This window comes from Spizellomyces punctatus (assembly GCF_000182565.1).
Source record: "Spizellomyces punctatus DAOM BR117 chromosome Unknown supercont1.13, whole genome shotgun sequence".
Lineage (NCBI taxonomy): Eukaryota > Fungi > Chytridiomycota > Chytridiomycetes > Spizellomycetales > Spizellomycetaceae > Spizellomyces > Spizellomyces punctatus.
Genome location: NW_015971549.1, coordinates 649,227 through 671,644, shown reverse-complemented (window position 1 = coordinate 671,644; position 22,418 = coordinate 649,227). Strand labels below are relative to the sequence as shown.

General features: G+C 48.6%; 7 protein-coding genes and 1 non-coding gene across 8 annotated transcripts; 4 read left to right on the top strand and 4 right to left on the bottom strand.

The window, feature by feature from the left end:
- The first annotated feature begins 46 nt into the window (after positions 1–46).
- SPPG_06964 (uncharacterized protein) lies at positions 47–616 on the top strand. Its single transcript, XM_016755152.1, has 2 exons — positions 47–163; positions 245–616. The coding sequence occupies exons 1-2, from the start codon at positions 67–69 to the stop codon at positions 439–441; spliced, it is 294 nt and encodes a 97-aa protein (XP_016606015.1). The 5' UTR covers positions 47–66; the 3' UTR covers positions 442–616.
- On the bottom strand, positions 469–1,662 carry SPPG_06963 (uncharacterized protein). The gene is made up of 2 exons (XM_016755151.1): positions 1,224–1,662; positions 469–1,153 (listed from the first exon to the last, which is right to left on the bottom strand). The coding sequence occupies exons 1-2, from the start codon at positions 1,650–1,652 to the stop codon at positions 899–901; spliced, it is 684 nt and encodes a 227-aa protein (XP_016606014.1). The 5' UTR covers positions 1,653–1,662; the 3' UTR covers positions 469–898.
- A 5,527-nt stretch (positions 1,663–7,189) lies between these two features.
- Positions 7,190–7,261, top strand: SPPG_10170. The gene has a single exon. It is a non-coding gene; the product is annotated as a tRNA-Cys (tRNA).
- A 4,594-nt stretch (positions 7,262–11,855) lies between these two features.
- Positions 11,856–12,385, bottom strand: SPPG_06962 (uncharacterized protein; the record flags this gene model as incomplete). The annotated part of the gene is made up of 2 exons (XM_016755150.1): positions 11,856–12,245; positions 12,317–12,385. 2 exons carry the CDS (start codon positions 12,383–12,385, stop codon positions 11,856–11,858), a joined length of 459 nt encoding a protein of 152 aa, XP_016606013.1.
- A 487-nt stretch (positions 12,386–12,872) lies between these two features.
- SPPG_06961 (uncharacterized protein) lies at positions 12,873–13,274 on the top strand (the record flags this gene model as incomplete). The annotated part of the gene is made up of 1 exon (XM_016755149.1): positions 12,873–13,274. One exon carries the CDS (start codon positions 12,873–12,875, stop codon positions 13,272–13,274), a length of 402 nt encoding a protein of 133 aa, XP_016606012.1.
- A 225-nt stretch (positions 13,275–13,499) lies between these two features.
- SPPG_06960 (uncharacterized protein) lies at positions 13,500–14,492 on the bottom strand. Its single transcript, XM_016755148.1, has 2 exons — positions 13,990–14,492; positions 13,500–13,928 (listed from the first exon to the last, which is right to left on the bottom strand). The coding sequence occupies exons 1-2, from the start codon at positions 14,449–14,451 to the stop codon at positions 13,704–13,706; spliced, it is 687 nt and encodes a 228-aa protein (XP_016606011.1). The 5' UTR covers positions 14,452–14,492; the 3' UTR covers positions 13,500–13,703.
- Positions 14,493–14,753: 261 nt separating this feature from the next.
- SPPG_06959 (uncharacterized protein) lies at positions 14,754–18,960 on the top strand. The gene is made up of 6 exons (XM_016755147.1): positions 14,754–15,662; positions 15,727–17,994; positions 18,068–18,292; positions 18,353–18,455; positions 18,518–18,588; positions 18,646–18,960. The coding sequence occupies exons 1-6, from the start codon at positions 14,790–14,792 to the stop codon at positions 18,781–18,783; spliced, it is 3,678 nt and encodes a 1,225-aa protein (XP_016606010.1). The 5' UTR covers positions 14,754–14,789; the 3' UTR covers positions 18,784–18,960.
- Positions 18,961–20,061: 1,101 nt separating this feature from the next.
- On the bottom strand, positions 20,062–20,723 carry SPPG_06958 (uncharacterized protein). The gene is made up of 2 exons (XM_016755146.1): positions 20,509–20,723; positions 20,062–20,440 (listed from the first exon to the last, which is right to left on the bottom strand). The coding sequence occupies exons 1-2, from the start codon at positions 20,571–20,573 to the stop codon at positions 20,200–20,202; spliced, it is 306 nt and encodes a 101-aa protein (XP_016606009.1). The 5' UTR covers positions 20,574–20,723; the 3' UTR covers positions 20,062–20,199.
- Positions 20,724–22,418: the final 1,695 nt, after the last annotated feature.

The window sequence follows — 22,418 nt, the reverse complement described above, 5'->3', positions numbered from 1 at the left end:
TGTTATTTTTGACTCCTTCGTAATCGAGTCCTTTCTGCCACAATTCGCAGCAGTCTTTCCACAACAATGGCACAAGGAGGATTAAAGAAATCAGGTGCAAGCAAACCATCGTTAGCAACCAAAAAGGCCCAAAAGCCATCTCTGGGTCCGAAAAAGAGGGAAGGTAATGTCTCGAGTCCACTTTGGTTTAAACTGCACATAAGAACAGTCTCGCTCAATTCCGTTTATGGGTTTCGTCACTTAGGAAAATACATTGCACCAAAATCAAAAGCCCTTATAACGCAGAAAAATCTTCAAAAGAAACTCGCTGCAAAGGCCATTGTGCAAACTGAGCAACTCATGGCCGCTCGGGCTGGGGCAACTGGCAAATTGACCATCATGAAGAGTGTAGCGCAAAAGGCAAAGGCGGAACAGGACAAGGCGAAAAAGGGCAAAAAGTGAAAAGAATTGGAGTGCGCACTGGGAGGATTGGGAGTGGGAGGAAGGCGATGGAAATTCTTTATTTTTTTTCATATATGTATGTGTAGATTATCTGTTGGCTTGCTTTATTATTCCTGTACATGTTTGAAAGAATGCCATACTACTAGACTGTTCCAGTCCCTGGTTGTGAATCCTGCATCTTTTTTCGAATGGTCCGGTAGATTGCCGTGCGATAGACTGCCCCAATCCCCGGTTGTGAATCCTGCATCTGTTTCGACGGTCTCGTTTTTTCCTCGTCCCTCCGTCTCTGCATGCAAGCAGTGTCTTGTGCGCATCGTCTTGGTCCCAGGAAGTGCTCGACTTTCATGGAAAGTGCTGGGAGGGGTTGTTGATTGGCTGTCTCGTCTACGGCAAAATGAGGCTTGCAATGACGAATTGCAAGACAGGATTCAGCATTCTAGATCAATGCCTCTGGCGATCATGTTTCTGATTCTTTCCTCGTTCCCTCTTCTTGCCTTGCTGCATTACCCTCAAGATCCACCTCTCCTTCCTCAACTTCGCACTTGCCATACTTTTTTTTACTCTTTTGTGCTTGTCTCTTCTTTCGTTTCTGCTCTTTAGATATTTGCTGCGCACGACGGGACAGATCACCGTTAATCATTTCATCCAGCTTGAGACGGAGGAGTTTGCGTGCTTCTTTACGATTTGCTGCCAGTTCTCGAAATCGCTGGGACTGGCAGAAATCAGACAGGATTAGTTGCTTGTAGACTTGACTGAGAACGCGCAACAGAAACTTTAGTCACCTCTACCATAATTCCTGTCGGAACATGCTTCAATTGCACCCGATGTCGGCATTTATTGATTTTTTGACCTCCAGGTCCAGAGCCTTTCACAAAACTTTCTTCCAAGTCTGTCTCGTTCAGCACAATCGCCTGCTTCACCCTCAAGGCTGGTTGAGGTGACGTGTCTTCGGGTAAAGTTTTAGAAGAGAGCGCTTCAGAAGCTGGTCCAGAGGTTGTTGGTGTGTCGACTGGCTCTGGAGCGGGAGAATTGGCGGTAAGAGGAGTTGAGGACGCTTGTCGACGGGGTACGGGTGGGTGAGCCCGTAATGTGTTTAGGAAACTGAACGCTGATGGAACAAGGATCCGTGTCGTGCTCCGATGCGACCATATTGCACTACTGTGTCGTCCATGGCTTCTAATTATTATCGCTAGGGGTGGACAGTTGAACATGTCGAGATTTATAGATCATGAAAATCGTAATTGCGTGCTTGCTGGAGTTGCGCCACACTGGGATGTGGCTGGACTTAGGTGAGCAGCATAAGCATCCAAGTTGAAGTGACAAGTTGGACGAGCTGTGAATCTCCACAAGCCGTATTTTTATTTCTGCCCAATGTAATAAAGATGCTGCCTGCGATAAACATCTTTCAAAGTGTACCACGTCCTCATCGTATCCAGCGGCAACAGCGGCAAAGGTGATGAACACCGTTCCAGTGCATTCGGTGTTTTTGTATCCAGCAACTGCTATTGTAGATGTCCGGGGTCCTCCTTCCCTGCACAACCTGGCTTGGCATCTGATGTTGCATAAAAATCCCTGCCCTCCCAGTTCGGCCAATGAACATGCCACGGTCGGCGTTTTGTCAGTAATATCCGTTACAGTACTTCCACGCTCCCCCTCCTCCATAATTATAAAGCGTGTCCTCCGTAAACAACGCAGTCCCGGTAGAGTTTGAAACACCGGCGGCTCAAATGGCTACCGTTCTGTTCGCACCGATAGCATTCCAGTGGGAGCCGGGTATACTGGCGTCCACCAACACACGACGCGAAGACTGCCCGCCCTATCTGTTCAAGAAGGTACGTAAATAGTGGTGCACTGCCGATTACCAGGGGCCGATCAGTGAAAGCACCTACCTTGAGCGACAACAAAGGTCCTCGCGCTCCATCGGTTCCGTGCCGTCGTAGCAAAGAGATTCTTCCTTTATGTATGAGGCCATGGCCGATCTCACCGTTTGAAGAATGATCTAAAGGTTCAACCGAGGTCGAATTTGCACAGTTCGGGAACTTGAGTTTCCCTTGTTATTGCTAGGTCAAACTAAACTCAGAAAGATGTGATCCTTTTCGTTGCCATGGAATGTAGTAATCGGCTTCTGGGAAATGCAGGAAAACACCAAGAAGGCGGATATATCTTCCAAGGCTACGAGAGGATCATAATTCAGTTCGAGGCTGTAATAGCAACGGAAGGACAGGATTTCTAAAGTTTTTAAACCGTGCGTGGACGAAAATTTCACAAAACAGAGGCAGACCTCTGTTCGTTATAAACAATGAGCGTGATAAAAGGAGCTTCAAGCACATTGATGTCAGGACAGCGTGATGGGGGATTCATACTTTTCTGTCCGTCTGTCATGTGAATAACAGTGATACCATGACCCATCACTCTACCTACTTGTAACTCTTCCTAGAGATGAGGGTGTTTGGAGAGGCACCAGCGCTGCCGCTTGGGATCCAGCACTGGCTTGTGTGTTTAATGACGCATGTCGTGTGCCAGAAACTTGAACTTGAAGCAAGGCCAACCATGGTCGAGATGGAGGTTTATGACCTAGACACTTGTAGTCACCACAAGTAGCTTTGACCAAGTAACTACAACATTGGGCTGGGCATTTACCCACCAACTTTGGTCTTTGATAGTTGGCTCGGCCATCGAACTTGCGAATATCGGGAGAATATCGGGAGCGAACGTCTTCTTACGAGCTCCTGTTAGAAACGGTTGATGTCTGTGTGTCTTTTCGACCCCAACGAGGGTTGTAGCGTGCGAGTATCGAGAAACGATTGAAGAATGCATGCTCTCCCTTGCAGATTAACGATTACAGCAGTTTACCTCTGAATCCATCCAGGTCGAGCGAGGAGATGGTTTGGTGTTCAGCCATGTCGTCTATTTCGTTTGCAAGTTGGTCTAAAGTGCCGGTGCCATTCGTTTCGATCGATGTCCAATCGGTGTAGTTACTGCCATGTCCTCTTGTATTCTCGTTACGTTACCGACATTTTTTTTTTTAATTACATGCGAGGTGGTCAAGCCTCGTCATCTCACTTAATGCGCTACATCGCCCATGCATATTGAGAGAAATGTTGAAAAGATTCAAAAAACAAAACTCCCCAAATCCCACCGAAAATTGCCGAAACCCACAAAAAAAGCAAACTAGCCCGTCCTCATTCCTTTGCTACTCTGGTGTGTGTGTTCAGTGGGACGCCTTCAAATGGAACTCATGGAACTCATTCCACCGAATGACCATATCCAAGACATCTTTCATGCTTTTCCCGCCGCCCAATAACTTTTGTTTGGTTTTCCCAGAAAGTTACAGGCGGCAATTCCCACATAAGGATTTTCAAATGCACCGCCCCATCCAGCTTGTGGCCAAACGGTTTGACATCAAGGAGAGGGTCGACCTCGCACTGCATGCGCTCCCTACTAGTTGCACCGATGCATTCATCGGAGTGCTGGATCGATTTCAACGATACGTTGTTGTGTGAATTTCAAACCCCATGCCCACATATAATTCAATTCGATCGGCTTGTTCGGTCATACGGTGATGCAAGTTGTCGCATTGGTCATCTGTAGAAACGCTCTGTCATGCTCGACATGGATTGAATCCAATTCAAAAGAACCGGTGCATCAGTAGATGGTGGAGTGTCCAGATGAGCTTTGATCTTTGTTCATATTCGAAAAACTGGGTGTACTCTGAAAGGACTGCAGTCAGCATTTGATTTGCAGTGAGATAATTCAAATTCGAAGAACTGTGGTAACGCGCTTGGATGAGTGAATCTTGAAGCGAACGATGTTAGGGGCTGCGTCCGTTCGCTACATTTTCGATGTGTTGTGACATAATTCAAATGCGAAAAACTGTGAATCCCAAGAACGGGCAGTGGTAGAGCAATTGATCTGGTAGTCACAAGAAAGGGAGCTTCTATGCCGCCGCCATCTGGAAGGGATTGGTATTCATAGAAGAGACCTGTATAAAAGAAGGGCCATGAACAGAAGAAACTCGCGGCAGGCAAGATAGCTAGCAGCGACGTCACAACCCAAGAACTAGCTTCTGAACACTAACTTTTGGTTAACACAGGAACCCACCTCAGTGGACCAATCACCCTGCGTGCGTCTCTTGGTTCACCCCAGCCGAATCTCTTTTGCCTCTTGCCACCACACTTGCAATCCCCTACCAAGGTCTCTCGTCCTCACGCACATGAGAACACTGAACTCTGCCTACGACTAGGTCTTTAATTCCGTTAGAGGTCGAGCGATTGAGCCGGTAGTCCCAAGAAGGAGGGCTTTTAGCTCAGTGTAGACCATTTGTTGTCTTTTTCCACTCGGTGCACTCCAATTACTTCCATGGTAGGCCCTCACCACCGAGTGATACTCGGTGGAAACTGACTAGCGCTTACACCATGAAAGTAAGCAAACGATAAATATGGCAACATGATAGCAGAGGGTGATAACCTATAATTACATTTCCAATTGATTAGGCTTCAACCGAGAAGCTATTGTGTGGGTTTGTTCTCTTTTGCTCTCATCTGAACCACAAGACTCTGTATTGAATCAGTGATCCTAAAGATGTAGCAGTGCTATCCCACAAACCGAGCTAGCAGCTGAGAAGTGAGAGGTGAGTCCAAAATGCTCAACATGCTCCAATTTCCGGACTCGCCGTCCTCTTCAAATAATAAGCCTTGATTTGTCAAAATCCGTTTGCTTTTAGGTCTTGTAAGGTGGCAATCGGTGATCTTACTGTGACCATTGTTGGCCCACATAACCTACCACTCCTACACGGTTAATCGCCGGGCACTCTTTTATGGCACACACCAACTGAGATTGCAATCATGTATTTAACAGCACTTGCAAAAGAAAGTAACATACGGATAGGATCTTCTGGCTTGACTGCCGTGTGGCAGAGAGCGTCAACTTGTTCGGGGAAGCCCTTTAAGCTCAAGCTACTAAGCATTGGTTGAAAGACCAGTGGGGCCCTTCCTAGGGTTGGTAATAATGTTTTGAGATCGGGTAATCCGCAGCCAAGCTCCTAAAACTTGCTTCTCAAGTCATGGCGAAGGGTTCAAGGACTGTAAGACGTACCGCGCAAGCGGAATATATACAGTCTAGCCCACGGGAAACTGTGCGAGAGTGAGTAGGCTAATTGATTCACACTTGATATCATTAGCTGAGGGGCTCTGGGGATGATGAAGCTCGGAGGAAATGCCGAGATGAGTCTGGTAGTAGCGTTAGACAGTCATGAGACAGATTTCCTGCACCCTAATGATTGAAGTGTTACGGAGTACCGCACAAGTAGCTTTACCCTACTGATGAAGTGTTTAAGGCGTACTGCACAAGCTAGCCAGTTGCTGAAAACACGTAGGTGCGTGCATTTTAACGGAGGAAATCATGCGACTTATCTCACACTGGGCAAGCGACAACGCTCCTGCAGAAGGTGTTTGCGATTTTGGCTCAAGACTTGATTTTTCTTTCCTTTATTTTAATACCTATCCTTCCAACAAGGCTCCCAACAGTACCCCTACACTCTATCTGACTGTCTCCATGCGTTATTTGATTGAGGAATTACAGCAGACAAGAACTTTTGCCAGTGGAAAAGGACACATACCAACTTGAGATTAACAATCATGCCCTTAACGTAACCTGCTAGTTGATAAAAATACAAAGACAGTTAACATACTGCTTTAACGTTTCGCGCTAAGCGCTGGACACATACGAGGAATGCGGTATGAGGGGGAATTACCTTGGAGACTGCCCAACTCTAAAGTCAGATATGCACTTTGCAAACTGGACGACGACCTGGCAATCATCTCTCCCTGCCCGCCTCGAGTATACCCTAACCCTCCAAAATTCTGAAAAGCTTCTCGTACGCAGAACTCGAACGTGACAGTGCACTGAGCTTTCCGCAAGGCAATGGTACACATGTGCAGGGGATGTATCTTCCAGTGCTGTGCATTGAATTGAGTTGAGGCATTAGAGTGTACATATTGGGGTGCCGGGTGATTAATGGTATACTACTCATTTCGAAGTGTTTACAGAGCAGAAATATGGCAGTACCAAAGAAGCGTTGGCGTTGACCAAGCTTAATCCCGCTATTGCAACAGCTATAAAATGGTGAGTTTAAGAATGCAACCACCACTACCATGTTTGATTGGTAAACCCTTCCATGTGAGTGGTATGCATTATATAGGCGTTACGGACAAATTATGATCGTGGCACCGGGACCTAAAGGATAGAGCAATTGATCTGCAAGTGAGATAATTGTGAAAAACTGTGCTTACGCAAACTTGACGAGCGAACCTTGAAGCGAGTGACGCTGTGGACTACATTCGTTGCTACAACCTTGATCGGCAGTGAGATTAGACAGCGGTACAACTATATTGACTATTTCATGGCACAGACAACCGGAACACAGCAGAAACACTTGTTTGATGAACAGCTAGATACTAGTCGTAAAGCAATTGATCTGCTTGTCCACATGGACTTTGGCTTGTAGCTATACACTATATAGTCGGAATATGGACAACTTAAGACAGTACACCAGGACCTATCGTGACAGCGTGCATGAAAGTGAAAGCATTAGAGTGTACATTTTGGGGTAGCCCGGGAAATAACAGTGTAGGGAGTGGTATACATGGACAAGTTATGACAGTATGCCAGGACCGACAGGTCCTGGCACACTGTCATAACGGACGCTCAGTGGTCTATAGAGCAATACGAATCAGAAGTGATAACATGGGGACTTATAGCTCAGTGGTAGAGCAATCGACTGCAGATCGATAGGTCCCGAGTTCAAATCTCGGTGAGTCCTCTGGAAATTCAGTACAACAACTTTTTTTTCCTGCCATTCGACCGCGCGTTTGCACGAGTGGACATGATCGCAGAGGGCAAAGAGTCCCAAGTTCAAATCCCGGCGAGTCCTGTATAGGTCATGTTTTTTTGGCCATTCGCACCGCGTTCTCAGCAGAGGCCTTAGCAGGCCTCTGCTGAGAGCGCGGCAATCCGGTAACACTTCCTGTGAATGGCTTTGGTTGTTGGTCTGCCATTTGCATCTGGCGGGACGGAGGACTTTTGACGCCAGCGGTTTTCCCCTGTTGAGATGGCTACGCGATGGGCTCGCACCTCGTTCTCAGCGGGTTTCTACCGAGTGTGCTCAACTTGAGGTACTACTTGTATCTTGTTCACATATTAATTACAACTGGTGTCGAAGATTTGATCGGACAGAGCATAGCAGGATCATTGTAGTGCCTGCGTCAACCAGGTTTGATGAAATGGCCTACTGGAATAGCTGAATGACCGATCAAATATTCGATACGAGTTGTTATCTTGTTCACGTCGTAATTATATACAGCATTTTACTTGAATTCTCACTTTTCGCCGTCTCGAGGCCAGTTCACAGCACTCCAATGGTGAGATTGTCCTAGATTGTACGACAAAACTCTGCTCGCTTTCAACACTTAAAGCACAGTCCTCTGCTCCAATTTGTGGTATTTTCTTGTCAATATATTCACCAATTCACCAAATGATGCAGTGGATTATCAGCGGTAAGAGCGGTCGCGTGGTGTGTCGATAGATTCACCAATTCACCAAACGATGCAGTGCATTATCAGCGGTAGAGCAATCGAGCGGTGAATCGTCTAGATAAAACAGCATTTTCTCATGGGAGCACATAGTCCAGAGGCACTATCGTTTCCAAAGTGCATATATCCCATGCCTACTTGACCCGCCCCGATAATAGCTACATTCCGGTGCATACCGTCTTGCAATGACCACTGAAAAGTGTGGTTTTCTGAAAAATAAAACTTTGACAGCGGAAACCGGCTTGTTGAGTGCCCCTGTTGTGTCAAAGGCTCGACACTCAACGACGGCATAGAGTTATACACCAAGGGCTTGATCAAGTTAGAGCAGGTGCTATTCCATCCTAATGCAATGCTCACTAGATTGGTTCAGTTCAACTCTTGGCGGGCTCTCTGATTACGCACGGCATCTTTTCCCGGTGATTGAATTTGAGTTCAAATGGCAGGTTCCGCTCTAGGTGCCCAATAGCACAAATGTCTTTTTCTGTTGCCCTCATTGTAGTTACTGGACATTGATATTTGCGCGTCATGAACAATTGCTCTGATCGACCTTTGCGTGATGCCAAAAGCTCGACACAATAAGAGCATTTTCCTTGGATTTGATGCTCGAGTTCAACTCTTGGTGGGTTCTCTGATGATTGATGTGCACCGCTCCCGTTTTTTGCTCTTGTTGTGTCAAGCGACAACAGTTCCTTGTTCTTTCCAGCCGTTTCATAACGCCAATGATTGAATTTGAGTGGCAGATGGCTGGATCCTCTCTGGATGAACAATAGCACAGACAAGTTTTTAAGGACTACCCCAGACCTTCCGGCCAAGATGAATTACTTGCTGCCTTCATCAGGCGAGCGCGACCCAGAGTATCAAAGGACCTCTATTATTGCCTCAAACTTCCGTGGATTAAACATCCACAGTCCCTCTAAAAAGTTATCCGCCAACTTTGCGTATTGTAGGTAATGGACACTGATGTTTAGCGCCTCGTAGACAATTGCGCTGATCGACCGTGGTAAGACTGCCATAGTCCATAATGTATTGGTTATAGGTTGTTGCTGCTCTAAAGAAAAAAGAGCTTTGCCATGCTTTTGGCCCGTATTGTAGGTAATGGACAAGTTGTGCGTCGTAAACAACTGCTCTGAACGACCACGACGTTCAGATGCCGATCTATATTGGCGTTTGCCCGTGTTGTGTCGAGTTCGGTTTGATGTTCGAGTTCCAATTCTTGGTGAGTCCTCTAGCGCTGCGACTTGATTGTAATTTGACCCATATTGCGTGCATGGGTTTGATACTCGGGTTCAACTCTTGATGGGTCCTGTAATCGTTTGAGCACTGATACCTTGCGCCATATCCTGCCAGCGCGTTCACCATAGCTTTGGATGCCAAGTTTGTTTGTCAACGTCTATACCCTATTTTCTTTTGCCCGTGATGTGACGAGGGCATTTCCTTGGGTGTGATGCTTGCAGTTCCTATTCTTGGTGGGTATTCTAGCGTCGCGACTTTTCTTTTCCTTTGCCCATCTAGCGTGCAGGACATTTGGGATTGGCTCAAAGGTTTGGGAGATGGTTCAAAGCGCTGGAACTGGGACTACCCGAGCTCACAAGGGTTTAGATGTTCAAGTGGTGGGTTGTCTGAACGATATAGACGCTTGGCCAGATACAGGCTCTCAATCTGAAGTACAATGACGCCCAGTACAACCACAGGAGAACATTGTAAACGTTGAGGGACAGATTTATGATGGTTTTAACGGAGCTTTAATGGTTGGCCCGACGTTGGGAGATGGAAAAAAGTATCTTACTGAATAAAACTACGTACATGAAGGTTAATCTTTCATAATCAATTCACCCTGTGGCCCTACTGCCGCCAGCCTGTCCCCGCAATTCCTGTAATCAACACGGATGAGGTTTTCATATAAAGTAAAGCCAAACTGTAGCTTACTCCAAAACAATCTGTGAAACGCTTGCCCCACCTCCTCATCTCTTCGTCCTTTTCCTCTTCCCGAGCAGCGTTTCCTTGATTTTTATTCCTTTTCCTGAGTGCGTTTCCTCGAGTCTGAGAACACAGATATCATTCAAAAGATCACATGAGGGGATATCTATACGAAACTTCATGATTGGAACCGCGGACCGTCATGTAGGCAAGGAAACAGCCAATAGGTCGACTAGTTCGCTACCACCCCCCAGCGCTTTGGCATATGCCGCAATCGGGAGAGCACTGGGTCCGACCCATTGGAGCAGTTGTCCCTTACGGGGAGAAACTGAGAATGATCTCACGATCCAACGATCCTGAAAGCATTTTGATAAGCCGCCACGAATAGGAGGTAATGGGAGAAACTGAGAACGATCTCGCGATCCGAAGATCCCAAAAAGCATTGGCAGTAAACCGCGGCTTTAGGAGGCAGTAGGAATTCATCGCTACAGGACCAGCGTGATTGATCGATTCGACTAGATGCCAGACGTAGAAAGTTACATGTCCGTTTAGGTGACATACATACCTTCAAGAACAAGGGTCTCGTCTACAGACTCTTCATACTCAGGTGGTGCTTCCTCGACTTAAAATAGAACAGCTATAAGTGGACAACGTATTTCAATGACCAGCACCCATAATTTGCCTGCGGGTTTCAATGCAGGTCTGGCCATGCTACAGAACGGCAAGGGTCGGGTTGCTACCCAGCACACCTACCCCATAAACCGTTCGACATATATCGCGAATATCAGAGACCTTTCCTATATAGAAAGGAGGCCGGGAAACGCCTCTGTACGGACCATATGTGCGGACCATCATGATATGTTCGGACCAAAGCGCGGAGTTTTCAAAGGGCGGTCATTTGATTTGCGGTGATAGGTTATAGCCCACTTGGGCATAATACTGACGGCAATCGAATTTTCACAACAGCTATCTTGCTACACATCTCCATCTTCTATCGTCCTTTCAGGTTTGATCTCACCAGGTGAGATTGCCGTTTCTATTTGCATATGCACCCGCTTGGGGGTTTATGACCTGCAAGCTGCAAACTTTAACACGCCATTCAAGCGTCGAAGAGAAATCCTGACCTGTGTGTCATTCACTGCCCTCAATTTTGTGGCAGACCCACGAAAGCCCACAAACTATTTTTGAGTTCTTTTGCGTACTTTTCATGAAGCCTAGATGTGCCGAGGGCTATGATCGGATAGTCACTACAACGCCGGGGAGTAGCATATATTGCCCGCAGCACCATTGAGACCACTTCAGGCTCATTTCGAGAGCAAAGTACCTGATTAGGTATAACAACCATCAGTTTGCACCCATCTCAAATGTTGTCTTGGTTAAAAGTACGCCCGGTGAACCCTGTTATAGAACATCCGCTCAAGATCACCTCGCCAACGAAGGAGGAATTTCGATATACAACTCCGGCTCGGGGCGTCCTAATCAAATGATGGGAAGAGGTTATATGTGTCCTACCCGATGAGCGAGGAATGGTACATAGCGTCATGAATGGTAAAAACCTAAAATGTCTACGGCGGAACGGGCTCGGGTCATGCATAACCGGGATCATGCCATGCGGCCTCCACCACGGAAATCGTTGCATGAACAAATTTCTTTGATGTTCCAGTTTTCCGAGTTGCTCACCAGCAGTAGCTTAACTCGATCTGTGCTTACATGGAAAAAAAAAAAAGAAAGGAAATGAAAGTTGGGACAACTAATTAACATATGCACTTAAGGCTTATGCATCACTGCACATTTATACGACACAGCCATGTGCTAATACATGCTAGGCTCATCACCAGCGATTTTCTTTCGGCAGGTAAATACAGCTATTTCAAAGCACCCCCTATCAAGATATGCAACCTTTCCAAATCAGTGACCGCAATCCTTGGTGAAGACAGTCCCAAGAGTGGCGGTCGTTTTCTCCACAAAATTGACAAGATTTCCCATAGGATCACTGACGGTGATTGCTCTGTAACGCTTCGCCTCCCTAACTTTGCCCAATTTTGCAGTCCCTATCGTCGTGAGTTTATGGACTACAGTCTCCCAATCATCGCACTCGATCTGGAGAAAGATGCTGTCGCCCCCCTGCTGTCCAACGACAGCCTTGTCGCGCGCGGTGAAGGCTTCTCTGAAGCGCAGTGAGCACATTGGCGTGAATTCAGTCAGGTTCGTGGGAGCTGCGATGACCAAGCGCTCCCCGTTGACGATCTCATCACATTTGAGCACGAAGCCGAGCTGACCGACGTAGAAAGAAAGCGCCTGAAGACGCCAGAAAAAGGATGATTCACGCGTTACGATTGCAGAGAAATCATCGACGAAAGCAGCGCTACCTGACCAATGTTGTTGCATAAGACGGTTATGACCGAGACGGAATCCGAGCGAATCAACGGCGGCGACATAGTCTCTTCTGACTTTTTCTTTCCACTGGAGTAGAGAATAAATGGCTACAGTCGGCAAAGGTACAGATGGACGAGTCTTCGAAAACGACAGCCCTTTACCAAAAAGTAGGGTTCCGCCAAGAGAGCGTGACTACATATATATGCATTTGCAAGCCCCAATCCCCCTACGAAAAAGTATGGGTTCCGCCAAGAGAGCTTGACTACATATATATGCATTTGCAAGCCCCAATCCCCTTACGAAAAAGTATGGGTTCCGCCAAGAGAGCGTGACTACATATATATGCATTTGCAAAGCCCAACCCCATTTTACTGTGCGGTGTGTTCACCACTCACTTGAAAAGAAAACCGCAATCTGCTTTCCTCTTCCGCCCGTTGTGTTATACTCTTTACCTAAATACCATCTGAATACCATCCGGACACCGTCTAAGCACCCTTCGTCGTTCCCGGCGCTCTTCTTTTCCACATTTCCTCTATCAACTCAAGCTCAATGTCCGAGTCCGAAGGAGCCAGTCATCCACCCTCGCCCGAACCGAGCAATCCCGCACCCGAAGCCTCTCCCGGGCGACGCCGCAGAACCCGAAGAACGCAACTCCAGCAAGGAGCGATGAATGATCTTCCTTACAATCCAGACCAGACCATTGCACCCGTTGCCACCCAGGTGCGAGACTACACCGTTCCCATGACTGGCCAGATCCAAACGGCCGGTGGCCAGATGCGAGAAGTTGTCGTTCCCGCGACAGCCCAGGTCACCCACACGGCCGCTGCGGTGTCCGAAGGCGGCGATCGTCGCGGTCGAGATACTCTCAAGCTCAAGCTGGAGCTAAACCTGGATGTTGATGTCCAGCTCAAAGCCAGAGTTCATGGCGACATTACGCTTTCGCTTCTGTAAGTTCATCATGTAATGTTTTGCGCATTCTAGTTGGCCGAAAAGCTAACGCTATGGTTATCTCCAACCAACAGGGACTGATTTCTTGATTTCTCTGTTAACCGTAGTAGGGAACCGAGATAGTATTTATCCATAAAGTGTAAAACCGATACCGTATAACCTGTTGTCTAAACATTTGCTGAACTACCCTCGACGATTACTGTGTCCTGTAGATTTGCAACAAGATTGGTTTCCGTCGAGTTTAGCGTAGCGTGATCGATGGACAAAAGCTGGCTTGCCCGCGTTGGAGGGAACGTTTCGCCGCCGATCTCTGTAATCCATCTTCGTAGCGAATTCCCGTACACAAGTTGCTTTAGTTCTTAATTGCTGTATCAAAAACGTGTACACTGTGCACAAAAAATAATCGAGTACACCAAGTCCGTCCCCACACTGTCAAAGCAGTTGTCTGTCCAACATGCATTCCAAAACCCGTCGTTTGCCCCTCAATTCTGCCAGGTGATCGTCGTCTTCGTCGTAATAAAGCGCCCAGATTTCGCTGCTCTCCTCAAGTGCTACAAAGCCCTCCCACCCCTCAATGGTCAGGCCCTCCTGGTCATCCGTCCAATCCCACGGCCCAGTGATGTGGGGAAGGCTTTGCGTCTTGTTTCCGTATTTGAGCTGTAGTCGTGCTGTTAGTCCTGGGCAACCAGATAGGGAGATGTAAATTTGAAAGTCCTACCTCCAATGTATTGGCATCGACATAGATCCAATTTAGTTCCGGTGGATTCTTTCGTATCGTACTAACAAGACCAAGCATAGGACTCTGAGACCCTCCTTCCCCTTTTTTGAATGGATATTCCAAATAGAACCCATCGAACGGGTGGCCGTCGGGGAACTGTCTCTTGTCGGGGTCGATGTCGTCCAAATACAGCTTTCCCTTGCGCAGAACGGCGCATTTGCCGTCAACTTGGGTTTTAGATTTGGCCTCGCACCGCGCGACAAGCGTGAACTTGGCCAAACGTGGATCCGATGTACTTGCCGCCTCGCCCTCGTTTTGACCTTGATTTTGACCTTGGGAAGCCGCGCTTTGCGCCGTTCCTACGGTTGAAACCGCCACACCCTCGGCAGAGGTCGGGACCGAAGTTACACTCAGCGGAGTGGCAACGGCCCCGGCCATTATTCCTATGATGCCGAGAACCATTGTTTCTTATCACCAGTTGCAATAATAACAACTAGATACAAGAAGTCCGAAGAAGAAATCCTGAGGAACTGTTCTGTGAGCAAGCCGCAAGAGCAAGCCCCGTCCCGCGTCACTGCCCAAGGATGACCCTTGGCATGCGACCACTTGATTTCTCATTGCGCAACGGAGAATGGGCTTTTTGAGTAAGCCCCCTTCGATAGACGCATGGTTACGGAAGGATATAGTTTAAGCCCCACCTGACTTCGTCATATGAATCGCCCGCCCCCCTCGCCGCCGTTCTTTTAAGGCGTGTTTTGCTCGCTGAACCGCGAGAAAAGTTTCTTCAGTGTGCGGCGTGCATGAGTACAATCCATTTCTCTGTCCAAATAACCTCGCGCACTGGTGATAAAGCCGACATTGTCGCAACGATCGCACAATCGGAAGGTGCAGAATCAGAAGCTGTCAAGCGTGATCCCGAAGTCCAGATGACGTCCCGTACTGATGATACCGAAGCGAGAGCTATTACAAAGGCCGCAGAACGGGAAGGTGCAGAATCAGAAGCTGTCAAGCGTGATCCCGAAGTCCAGATGATGTCCCGTACTGATGATATCGAAGCGAGAGCTATTGCAAAGGCCGCAGAACGGGAAGGTGCAGAATCAGAAGCTGTCAAGCGTGATCCCGAACTCCAGATGACGTCCCGTACTGATGATATCGAAGCGAAAGCTATTGCAAAGGCCGCAGAACGGGAAGGCTCAGGATCCCCAGTCAAAGACGTAGCGGAAGAGGGATCCGACACAACGGAAGTAGAAGGCGTGGAGCCCTTTAACGGAAAGTTCGCAGAACCGACAAGGCACGATGCGGAACAGTCAATGGAAGACGCAAAATCCGATGCAAAAGAATTCAAAAGCGTGCAGCCCTTCAGCGGAAAGACCGGAGAAGCGGACGCTGCAAGGGCCGCAGATGAAAATTTAGCTGAGGGTCTCAAGCACGATACCGACTACTCAAAAGAAGCAACAAAACCCGAAACAAAAGAAGTCGAGAGTGTTAGCGGAAAGGCCACAGAACCGGAAGGACCCCAAGACCAAAATGTAACTGAAGGTCTCAAGCGCGATACCGACTACTCAATGGAAGATGCAAAATCCGAGACCACAGCAGTAGAGGAAGACGTGGAAGCCCCAGCAGCAGGCACAGTCGAAGAAACGAAATTGCCCAGTGGGACAGCGCCAACAGAGGTATACTTGGCACTCGAGTCGCATGCTGTAGCAGTATCATCTCATATGCGATACGCATTGTTAGGGTTCTGTGCCGCCTGCATCGCCCGTAAAGCCCGAAATTGAAGCCGTTACTGAGAAGTCCGGGGACGTCGACAAAACGGTTACAGATTTATCTCAGCAAGCGGAAGAAGCCGAAGGGGCTGTCCCTGTAACCGTTGAGGGCGAAGTCAAGGAGAGTGAGGCTAGCGAGCCGGTTGACCTTTCAGTGCTGGAGGGCAACAAAGTCAACAAAGCCGGGAATATCGTTGATGACAAAGGTACCGTAATTGGGAGAGTCATCAGTGGGAAGTTGTCAGCCCTGATCGGCAGAACCGTCGGCAAAGACGGTAAGATCTGGGACGACAGAGGCACAATCGTTGGTGAAGCGGAGGTACTTCCAGAACCCGAGAAAGTAGAGGAAGCACCGTTTGAGGACTTTCCCGACTCCATAGTGGATGAGTCGGGTGCTATCATCTTTCAGGGCAGGACCATTGGAAAGCTCGTGACGGGAGATGCAAAGAAACTGGCCGGGAAAAACGTCGATGCCGACGGCGATGTCGTCGATAGCAAAGGCAATGTCATTGGCAAAGCTGAGCGAACCGAAGAGCAAGAGCCTGAACCTGAAGAGGAGACAGCGGTCGATCTCTCGTTGCTCGCTGGCAAAAAGGTCAATAAAGCGGGAAATGTCGTCGATGAGAATGGTACAATGTTTGGCCGCGTCGTTGAAGGCGACATCACCAAGCTGGTCGGCAGGAAGGTGGACGCTGAGGGCAAGATCTGGAACGATGCCGGCAGGATCATCGGCCGCGCCGAGCTAGTGCCCCTCGAAGAGCGCGAAAAGCCTGCGGTAGCACCATTCGAGGACTTTCCCAATTCTGTAGTCGGCAAGGACGGCATCGTGAAGTGCGATGGTCAGACTGTTGGCCGTCTCGTCGAAGGTGACGCAAAGAAGCTGGCCGGCAAGAAGGTCGACGAGGAGGGTGATGTCCTCGACCGCAACGGCAATGTGATCGGTAAAGCTGAGCGCTGGGAAGAGGAAGCAATTGAAGAGCAGATGGTCGACCAGTCCGCATTGGCTGGCAAGCGCGTAAACAAATACGGCAATGTTGTCGATTCTGCAGGGGTCATCTATGGCCGTCTGGTGGAAGGCGATCCAACGAAGCTGGCGGGCAAGATGTGCGACAAGGACGGTCGCGTCTGGAACGAAGGCGGCACAGTGGTGGGTCGCGCCGAGGTGATTCCGGAAAGCGAGCGCGAGGGCCAGAAGACCGGCCCCTTTGCAGACTTCTCCGTCGCTACTGTTGACAGAGATGGCAAAGTTGTCGATAGTACCGGCGCTACCATTGGTCGATTGGTCGAGGGAGACGCCAAGAAGCTCTACGGAAAGAAAGTTGACGCCGATGGAGAAATCCTTGATACCAACGGCAATGTCATTGGCAAGGCTGAGCGCTGGGAAGAGGAAGCAATTGAAGAGCAGATGGTCGACCAGTCCGCATTGGCTGGCAAGCGCGTAAACAAATACGGCAATGTTGTCGATTCTGCAGGGGTCATCTATGGCCGTCTGGTGGAAGGCGATCCAACGAAGCTGGCGGGCAAGATGTGCGACAAGGACGGTCGCGTCTGGAACGAAGGCGGTACAGTGGTGGGTCGCGCCGAGGTGATTCCGGAAAGCGAGCGCGAGGGCCAGAAGACCGGCCCCTTTGCAGACTTCTCCGTCGCTACTGTTGACAAAGATGGCAAAGTTGTCGATAGTACCGGCGCTACCATTGGTCGATTGGTCGAGGGAGATGCCAAGAAGCTCTACGGAAAGAAAGTTGACGCCGATGGAGAAATCCTTGATACCAACGGCAATGTCATTGGCAAGGCTGAGCGCTGGGAAGAGGAAGTGCAGGAAAAGGAACCCAGTCCCTTGAAGGGCCACATTGTCAACAGGGATGGCAACGTCTTCGACGATAAAGGCGAGTTGCTCGGCAAGTTGACTGAAGGTGACATTGCGAAATGCGCCGGTAAGATACTCGATGACGACGGTGATGTCCTCGACGGAAAGAACAGAATTGTAGGTCACGTATCACTGCTGTCTGATATTCCCGAGCCGGAGCCGGAGCCGGAGCCGGAGCGCGAGCCGACGCCGGTACCAGAACCGCAGCCTGAGCCGGAGCCGGAGTCGAAGCCAGAGGAACAGCCGGAAACGCCGGAAGAGGCCGAGCGGAGGAGACAGCTAGAGGAGGACAAGAAAATGGCGGCGCGGATGGCAAACTGTATCGAACGGTCGCTGGATCAGATCCGCCCCATAATGAAGATGATCATGACGGTGAGGATTGATAGCTCTGTACATCATGCGGAATAGCAATGTTCCACAAGTGTCAGCGTTAACCTATCACTAGCATATTGAAGCGGCCGAGAACGTGAGCAAGGAAGATCTCGACGAAGAGAAACTTGTACAAACCGTGAAACCGCTCATTGAAGAGGGCAGCCGCATTTTGCAGGAGACGCACGGCGAGATCCGTGCGCTTGATCCCGATGGTCACATTCAAGCGAACGCAAAGCATAAGCCGGAAGGACGTGATGCGACCCCAGAGGAGTATCGGTTGGCAGAGGACCTGAAAGAGGTGCGCTCTCGCCGTGTACTATTTCTGCATCCGCGAAGTTTAACAGAAACGACACTGCAGTTGACCGGCACTGTTGCCGAGACTATCGAGAAGGCAAAGGTGAAGATTGCCGACATGCCACACGCCAAGAAGGAGCTCAGTCCGCTCTGGGGCCTATTGACAGGTGAGGACATCCCTTTATTTCTATTTTGCACACGCTGAACGAACGCTAACAATGCAAAGCAGAACCTCTTTTCCAGATTTTGGCTGCTGTCGGACTTCTGCTCAGCGGAGTCTTAGGTTTAGTGGGCCAATTGGTGAGGGTAGTCAGCGAGATTGTTCCACGTACTTATGTTTACTGATCCAATTCGTAGCTCCACGGCCTTGGCCTCGGCGCCCTCGTCAATGGTCTACTTGGCGGTCTGCTTGGCGGACTCGGCATCACGAAGGTGCTCGAGGCCCTTGGTCTCGGCAAGGTGTTGAGTCCTCTGACAGGAAGCAAAAAAAAATAGCTATTTGTGCATAGGCATAACCTGTAGCCTTTGGACATGGGTCACATCATACGAGAGTTTAGCGGAGTCAGTTTTTTAGTCAGCGGCATTAGTGCAGTAGTCCAGTAGTCCGTATATATGTACATCAATGATCTGTATCATGTATAGCGTCAAGTCCCACAATACACATGGTCGAAGCTACCAAGCTATTTACTAAGCTACTATGTAGAATCGACGGTAAAAAAGAACGAGACAGCTTCTTGCGCACGACCTTGGTTGTCGCCAACTCATGATTTGGGTCGGGTGGGTGTGTTCCAGCGCACGAGAGAGCTTGCATGCTGTCTGGCTGTCTAACGTGCGGTTGAGAAAAATAAAAGAGTAGGTTACATGTTGGGCACCCGCAGCTCGCATTTCCCGCAGTTCAACATTCCCGCGAGTTAACGCTTTTTTTTTCTGTCGTGATCCCGGGTAGGTGTTGCCTGTCAACGCTGAGGGGAGCAATACTGTAATGATGAATGCTAAAAGGGAGAATGTTGAAATGAGAAAATCAGCCGGACCGGGCAGTGTAGAAGAAAGTTTGCGTACTAGAATTTGAAAAAGTGAGTGGAGTTGAGTTCCGGGTATGACACTGAGTTGAACTGGCAACCGCCAGAAGCGCCTACGGGACCATCATGCGAGCCAGTCAAAAATATGAAGCTACGGATGTATTATAAGTGGAAAGGACACCCAACAAAGCAAAGGTGGATAAGGTGTCAATTTGAAATCAAAGCAGAATACGGGAATATGGTCATCGCTGTCCATCGGCTGAAAATCATCAAGCGTGCTCTCGCAGCTGCTACGCGAGTTTCGATCTTCCTCATGTGCGGCATGATGGATAAGTGGTTTCTGACATCTTTGCCCTTCCCGAATCGTGATTCTACCGCCAGGCACCAGATGTTCCATGATGGGATCAACCGCCAGGACGACAGTGCCGTATCTTTTCAAAGATATAATAGCACCCTCAGTGGTTGGAGACACGTCAAGCGGACGAAGATGGACTATTAAGTTGAAATGTTTATTGAGTTGAGTATATTGGTTAGTTACCGTCAAATCTTTGCATGTGTTTCCTATCAGACGTTTTCCAATAGCTTTGACCCCTGTGAGATCCTGCGACTACCAGGTTTGAAGTACAGCAGTTGGCCTCCACTTAGGGCTTTGTGTATACAGGCATTGCAAGGCTTTAGATTGCGGGTACATGATCACATCCGTTAATTCATCTTTTCACAACTATGTGCCGCAACATGCTTTTTCGTTCTTCGCTTTTAGAAAAGATGTTTGTGATTGCGCCCTCGACGAATTTATTTACATATCATACACAAATGTATTGACTCGAAAACAAACAGGTTATGCAAATATAGCAAAGCTGCACACCAAACAACGGTTCATTGTCAGATCTTCTCACTGCTTCTTTCCTTCCTCACTTTTGCTCCCGAGCCCCAGGGACCCCACAAGATTCTTCGTGGCACCCAACGTGGAGCCCACACCACCAGATACCGCACCAAGAGTGGCGCCGGTAACGTCTGCAACTCCGCCGACTAAGGTTCCTGCGACATCACCAACCGTGCCCACAAGTGCTGGCACGACTCCAACGCCCGCTTCGGCAGTTTGGCCTGCCGTCTGCGCTGTTTGGCCAGTGACCCTTTCCAAAAAGAACACCCAAGTTATTCACAGCTACATGACCTGCTGGACAAGACTTTGGCTATTTACCCGGCTGCTGAATCGACTGCTTTGCGGGTTCCGGCGGACTCGGGAGACGTATTGTTGCGGTTCATTTCTTTATGTATCGTGATTTGATATGCTTCTTCTTTTTCTGAGAGTTTCGACGCAAAACTTATGTTCGTTTTTGGGTAAACTGGTTCTGCGAGGAGGAGAAAGAGGCGAAAGATGAGTTTTTCCCAGCGTCATCTGCGAAGACATTTGCCGTCATTTGGGATTGTGACAACCTCACGCGGTGGGCAAGCCCTCTAAACGATGTCAACGTACATGCAGATAGTGATGCTAGTTGACGGAACATTAGTCAGCTGCAAGCCTCTCGCTTTGCAGCTGGAGTCACCAGTTTACTTAATGGAAAACGCTACAATGAGCTCATAACAAGCCAAGTTCAAGAAGCCCAAAGGAGGCGGAGTCCTCTGGTTATCCAACATTAAACAAGGCATATATGGACCACAAGGTATCGCCATATAGGACGTGACGCATTTCGGACAATGGGAAATACCATGATGGCCTGGTCTTGCACCTACCCAGTAGATGTTTGCAAATAATATTCTTTGTGGGACAACAGGCAGACGATTTTGTCTAGATACATCCATGATTTTGCATGATCGACCAAGGTTCGCTCCGTGTGCGCAGAGGAGTTCAGTCATGAGAAAGGCGGTAAATGTCGATAATCATTCAACCAATACTGTCATAACGAGTTTATGTACTGTCTTTTGGGACGATTTGATATCCCTTTTCATATATGCTGTACATTGCCACGATAGTTTACTTTCCAGTCTTAATGTACTATCCTTGGGTATTGTTCTGTAACGTGGACAGATTGCCCAATCATTCCCAGGAAGGACCACGAGGTGGAAAATACCTGGCAGTCTCAGGACATGCCTGGGATTCACACCTCCTCAGTGTGGATTTACATAAGCTTGTCTTTCATATCATCTCGCAAGAAGATCCTTGCTGATGGTTCTAACCCTAACCCATCCATCTACAGTGTTTCCATAAATCTGCCCCTTTGAAAAAGACGCAGGTGATCTTCCAGGTAGTGACGAAAGGTGGAGATGACCATGTTTGTGAGATTAACTACTAGTTCCCAACTCCTGGGCAGTCTGACAGGACAGTTCATGAGAAAACCAAAGCTAAGTGACGCACCAGATGACTCGAGCACCTGGGATCCCTGTGGTGGAAGGGGATACTATCTGACTGTTTAGCGCAGTTTTATGTAGTTTATGCATCGTGACCAGCAGGAGCAAACTGGGCTATGTTGCGATTTTCAAAAAGACTTGGACTGCGGGGTTGTGGAGATCTCTGAGACCTCCATACTTTTGATCCAGGGATGCTCCAGATGACCATAGTCGCAGCCCATTACATCGGCGTGGGTGAATTCCCAGATCATTCCAACTCCCATGCGTATGACCAGGGAACAGACTCGATAAGGGTTTGCTGGGACCCTTCAAGTCGACGGCAGGTCCGGACTTTTCTTGGCATCCATACCTACTTCAATGTGGGAGATGATGCAGCAGCGAGTCAGGAAATCTAATACCAAATAAGTGCCGTCCCATCTCCTACAGCAATGCTCTGGCAAATGCAACTGGACAAGATGGAGCTATACTGGAAATGTGGGGCTGCTCATGGCGATACTCTGTACTCTGACCCTTGAGCCTTTCTGAGCTCCCGGCAAACGTCTTGCAGATACAAATCTTGTAACTCGGCTTTAATGTCCGAAGCTCACTCTCGATTATACAGCATTTCAGCATCTGTTATGGAAAACGAATCCAAATTTTGGGCAGCTATTGCTGGACAAACGTGTTGGAGTATACCATTTCGGACGCGCTGCCAACAAGTGCTATTGTCATATCACGATGATAGTATGCATATCATATAAATGCGGGGATGGGAGTGATATC